General features: G+C 34.0%; 1 protein-coding gene across 1 annotated transcript; it reads right to left on the bottom strand.

Annotated features, from left to right (window-relative positions):
• Positions 1-109: 109 nt before the first annotated feature.
• LOC109171743 lies at positions 110-3,581 on the bottom strand. Its single transcript, XM_019320797.1, has 4 exons — positions 3,400-3,581; positions 2,376-3,301; positions 1,060-2,277; positions 110-873 (listed from the first exon to the last, which is right to left on the bottom strand). The coding sequence occupies exons 1-4, from the start codon at positions 3,579-3,581 to the stop codon at positions 110-112; spliced, it is 3,090 nt and encodes a 1,029-aa protein (XP_019176342.1).
• Positions 3,582-5,584: the final 2,003 nt, after the last annotated feature.

The raw sequence follows: 5,584 nt of genomic DNA, 5'->3' as shown, positions 1-5,584 counted from the left end.
ACCACCATAGTTCCATCACCTATACTCGCAATCCAATCTGCAAAGTCCTCTAGTTTTTTCATGTCAATCCCCGGCATGCTTCGATTTAATCGAAGGTTTTTTGTCAATCTCAAAACCTTACAATTGTTCCATAGATACGATGAGTTGATTGTTGCAGAAATAATATCCTGTCTAGATCCTTTTGGTACAACTGGTAATATTTGCCGGAAATCGCCACCAAACACCACCGTCTTTCCACCAAATGTTTGGTCAGCACTGTTGGATTTTGAAATTGAAGCAAATCTCTCATTGTCCTATCCAACGCTTCAAAGCAGTGTTTGTGCATCATAGGAGCTTCGTCCCATATAATCAATTTACTCCGGACGATCAATTCGGCTAGATGGCTACCTTGTTTAATATTACATGTGGAGTCTTCGTTTATTGCAATAGGGATGGAAAACCTTGAATGAGCGGTTCGACCACCAGGAAGTAACAACGACGCAATACCACTGGATGCCACATTGATAACAATATCACCGCTAGCTCGCAATGTTGATGACAACGCCTTCCATAGATAAGTTTTCCCAGTACCACCGTAACCATAAACGAAGAATAGTCCACCACTGCCATTAGACAAATTTTGGATGATTGTGTTGTAGATCTCTTTCTGCTCATCAGTCAATCTTGATGCCAATTCTTCGCTCTCTGCTTGGAGTGCTTCGCGATCATAGTTCAACTCCTCAAATAACAAAATGTTATCAACCAATCTTGAATCATCCATGTTAGGTGTTGGCATCGGAGGAAAGTTTTTAAGAGACTTATTGTGTATTATCAACAATTTTTCTAGCTCAATTAAACCGAAGTTTTTTTTCTCACACTCTTTTAGTATCAAATCTGTAAAGTAAAAAAAAAAAAGTAATAGTATTGTTAGTTATTAGTTATTAGTTATTATATTATATATATATATATATATATATATATATATATATATATATATATATATATATATATATATATATATATATATGTAATTAAATATATTATGTAATTAAATATATGTTTTATGCACGATTCTAAAACCTGGTTTATTTAGTTGTTTTCTATGCATGAATTCAGCATCTTCGACTAAATGATGCCACACCTCATCCCATACATGTTCAGGTCTGGATAATGAGTTTGAAAGCAATAGTATAACAAACAACTTTCTCATCGCATGTCCAGATGACCAATAACTTGCTTCCTCAATTGCATCAATATACTCTTTGTCGTCATCTAATAATCCACGTGCGTAACATGCATCCCTGAATGTCATGTATTCTACCCCATTAAATGTCATAATGTCTTTAAAACTGGTTGGTCCACGAACAATATTCAAAAGACATCTAAGATAGTATATTTCACCACTACCAGGAGGTACGAAGAAGATGCGACCAATTGAAAACCCCTTCTTTCTTGGATGCCACTCTCGAATATCTCTCTTCCAAACAAATTTATTGGGCATTTCAATGTATGTTAATGAGCGTGCATCTTCATATTTCTTATTGGCTTCGAACCATCCTTTGAACATACTTTGTCCCACTGTTTCACGACCTAAAACATTATCAATATTTTCATCATCAGCGAATACAATGGACTGACAATCTGGAAGGTGGAAGCTTAATCTTTCAACAGCCGGTGTCCGATATTGGACCTCAAAACTGAATAGTCGCCAGGCTGCCTCGCATGCTGAAACGTACCTACAATCATAGTACATATTAATCTCATCCACCACCTCCTCACCGTTTTCATCGATGGTACTATTGTAGAATTCTGCTGTGACACGGTCATTACCCTTGTTGACATACTTGAAGAGGTACTTGATTGATCTCGACTGGTTGCACCATTCTACGTTGATATGAGCCTTGTACCTCAAAAGCAAATATCTATTATGCGGGACAACATATCGGTTGTCTAGTTCTATACCATTCTTCTTGACTGTTCTACCATTGTCCCGACGCATATAAACTGGATACCCATCCTGGTCAAACTTAGACTCTGCTACAAATCGTTTGGGGAAGTGCTTTGAACACTTTCCATTAACCATGCACGGAGAATTCCTTCTGGCGATTCCACATGGTCCATGAACCATGAATTCCTCGACTGCATTGTAGTATTTCATTTGCATTGTCTTGTCTGGTACCTCAGCCTTTATGATTGAATCCATGTACGTCGGACTCGTCATGTCAACTTTGTTCTTGAGGAATATTAGAATATGTGCATGCGGTAGTCCACGTTTTTGGAATTCAATGGTGTAAATAACTACATTTACATAATAATCTTCCATTAGTTTAACATGATATACGTAGACAAAAGTAAAATAAAAAAAAACATAGCGTTTAATGGAATTCAATATATACCTGATTTCACAGGACCAAAAAGCTCACCATTCTTTACTTCCTTTATTAGACAATCCAATTTCATCTTGAATATACGGGATAAAATATCCGGACGATCTTCTGCATTGAGATTTCTCTTGGTAATGTACCGCTGTATTTCGGGCCATTTTGGATTACACGTGAACGTTATGAATAGGTTGGGGTAACCAATGTGTCTACAAATGGCCATTGCATCCTGGTAATTCTGGATCATGTACCTTGCTCCGCCCGTAAAACTTGATGGTAAAAGTATTCGCTTTCCTTGGGTGCTAGCTTGTACTTCACCTCGCGTCAATGCATCTGTCAGTCCTTTCAAAGCTTCGCACCTCAGCGATTTTTGGTGTGTCCTTATGTATATAAGCCTGGCAGATTCAACCATTGTGTATGCATCCACTATAAATTGTTGAAATAACCTCCGAGCATACAATATGGTAGAAATCTCTTCTAACCTTTCATGTAATCGATAAGCAAAATACTCCCGTTGAGATATACGTTGCCTTGCATTGTTGTTGTTAGAACCATTGGTTGCAAACTGTATATCCTCTCTATATCCATCTTCCCCATAAGGAAATAGAATAGGATATTGCAATGGTAGGTATGATGGATTTAATTCAGTAATTCGCTTAAGCACCCCGGAATTGCTCTCAACCAAAATATCTCTGTGGCCTATGGATGGATCTAAATCACCAACAATAAGTGCAGCAACCTCTGACGTCGTTGGTAGGTTATAAGTTCTTGCATCTTTAGTTCTCTTACCAATTAATCTCATTTTTATCTCTACACGTGGATTTCTCTCAATTTCTGCCTTGGCCATACGGAATGATTTAACCAACACATTATTCCCGTCTAAAACCTCCTTAATGTCCTCCACCACCTCAACATGCAAATCTTGTGTAGCTATGTTCTCCCTTTATAGAGGAATAAAGAAAATGACTCGTTATATTTATTTAAAGTAATTGTTAAATGAATTGATGAAATTAACAAATTGTGGCATCATGTACTATACCTGACAGAAGTAATACGATTCTTAATTTCATTATCAGTATCATGAATATACAATTGTGCAAACTTCGGATAGGTCCCATTTGGTGGAATCAGGCTACCAATACGATGGAAGTTCTGACCACGGATTCTGAAAATTGGAGGGGATGACCCATTGTTTATTGTCCTGTCTATCTTAGCACCCATTGATGTAAAACAGAACATATTATTATACGATCTTATATTTTGAAGAAAATATTTCTGCTTTTCACTCAATGTAAAAAAAAGATCATATAACTTCTTTGGAGGTAGTGTGTTTCTAGGCAGTTTGATTTTCCCGTTCACACAACATCCTGAGTATTTAACTGTGTTTTTTGTTTTTGACTTGTAGAGTCTTTCCTCATACCAAAAAAAACCACCACAATGCTCACATATGTCGTCCGGGTCACCAAGGTCTACAGATTCAACTGAAATTGTAGTATAGAATATTAAGAATTTGTGAGACAATATTTACTTTATACAATCAAATTCTTATAAACTAACCATCTTGTATGTTTGATGTGTTTGTTTGATGACCAAGCACTTCATCCATTTCTACACTTAGGTTGGGATAGTTGTTTTGAGTCGGGAGAGCTGAATCACAATTTGACTCCAAATGCATTTGCACATCATTTATTGTACCATTCCCACATCCTAATAGAATTAACATCTTATTAGATGTTATAATAATAATAAGTAAATTTGAACAGAATATATACTTTCATTGTTTTTTTTTTTATATATATCAAATTTTGATTTTGAATATTCGTACGTGTAGATGATCCATTGTCTGACGCATGATGTATGTCGTGGATTGATGAACTAATTAATGTGCGTTCTACAAATGATGACATTAAAAAAATTAATAATTCACATTACAAAAAATAACATACAAAAAAAAAAAAAAAGACTTTAAGTCTAACCGTGAGAAACTATACGCAACGGGGTAGAGAGTGATGCTTGAAATACACCATAGATATGATTTCGTGTTGTAATATCACATAGACCTCCACTGGTTGAAGCTTTACTTATCTTAGAACTTGACACAATTTCATTCTCTGAGAAAATAAACAATAAATAAATAAATAAATAAATAAATAAATAAATAAATATATATATATATATATATATATAACAATATATTTAATGTTATCTACAGACTTTCAAAAAAAAATGTTATCTACAGATAAGTGCAAAGGAAATTGACTACAAATGGAAATTATAATTTTTATTTTATACCGTAATAATAATTAAATAATTAAATACTATAAAATATAAAAGAAAATAACATTCTATAAATATTGTTATGTTCTAATAATAATACTAACTTACTAACTATAACTAAATAGAAAAATAAATGTATAAAAAAGATTGGTTCGAATGTTTTTTAAATAAAGTATTACTGTGATTTATTTAATGTAATTTATTGACCCAAAGACCAAAAAATATTACCCCCAGAAATATAAATAGATGAACAAAAGAAATATTATTAAAATTCTATCCATTCGTTTTGTAATATTATAATTGACTAATATTATTTATACAATGTAAAAAATGGTAATTATAGTTTTTATAAAGTAAATAATACATTAAATAAAAAAAATGTTAACAATAATCCCCACGCCAATAATAATAATAATAATAATAATAATAATAATAATAATAATAATAATAATAATAATAATAATAATAATACGGAGTAATAAAGAAAATGATAGTCAATAAATATGTCTCTCGGGAAGCTTCTCATTTCACCATTTCTGTCTCTCTCTACACTTTTCAAAACGAAGAAGATGCTTCTACTTCTCCTACTTGGATATGTTTTTTTGGAAAGCTCAAGGTTGTGGATCTATGTATTTTTTCACATCTCAAGTTCATAGATCCTAAAATATTCTGAGATTTCACTATGAAGTATGAATCCACTGGTTCGGTTAGAGGGGAGGTCCAGGGTGAGACTGAGATCACTGAATGACGAAACATCCACGGGTTCGGGTTGTTCAATGCGGAAATAGTCAGATCAGCATGAAAAGTATGGGAAATGGTCAGATCGCAACTGAGGCGGGTAACAGAGAGAGAGAGAGAGGATTGGGATGATTTGATGAGATAGGGATGAATGTACTCCGCATAGCTTTCGTACTTCTATTACACCACTTATAATGCTTTAAGAAGAG

This window comes from Ipomoea nil, unplaced genomic scaffold (genome assembly GCF_001879475.1).
Source record: "Ipomoea nil cultivar Tokyo-kokei standard unplaced genomic scaffold, Asagao_1.1 scaffold0380, whole genome shotgun sequence".
Classification (NCBI taxonomy): Eukaryota; Viridiplantae; Streptophyta; class Magnoliopsida; order Solanales; family Convolvulaceae; genus Ipomoea; species Ipomoea nil.
The sequence above is the reverse complement of the archived record's forward strand: the minus strand, read 5'-3'. Positions and strand labels throughout refer to the sequence as shown.

Excerpts from the sequence above, each read along its gene's own strand:
- LOC109171743 (XM_019320797.1), bottom strand. The coding sequence starts at position 3,581 with ATGGGTGCTAAGATAGACAGGACAATAAACAATGGGTCATCCCCTCCA. Across the intron at positions 2,278-2,375 it reads TTTTGGTCCTGTGAAATCAG|TTATTTACACCATTGAATTC; the intron begins GTATATATTGAA and ends ATGTAAATGTAG. Across the intron at positions 874-1,059 it reads AAAACAACTAAATAAACCAG|ATTTGATACTAAAAGAGTGT; the intron begins GTTTTAGAATCG and ends TTTACTTTACAG.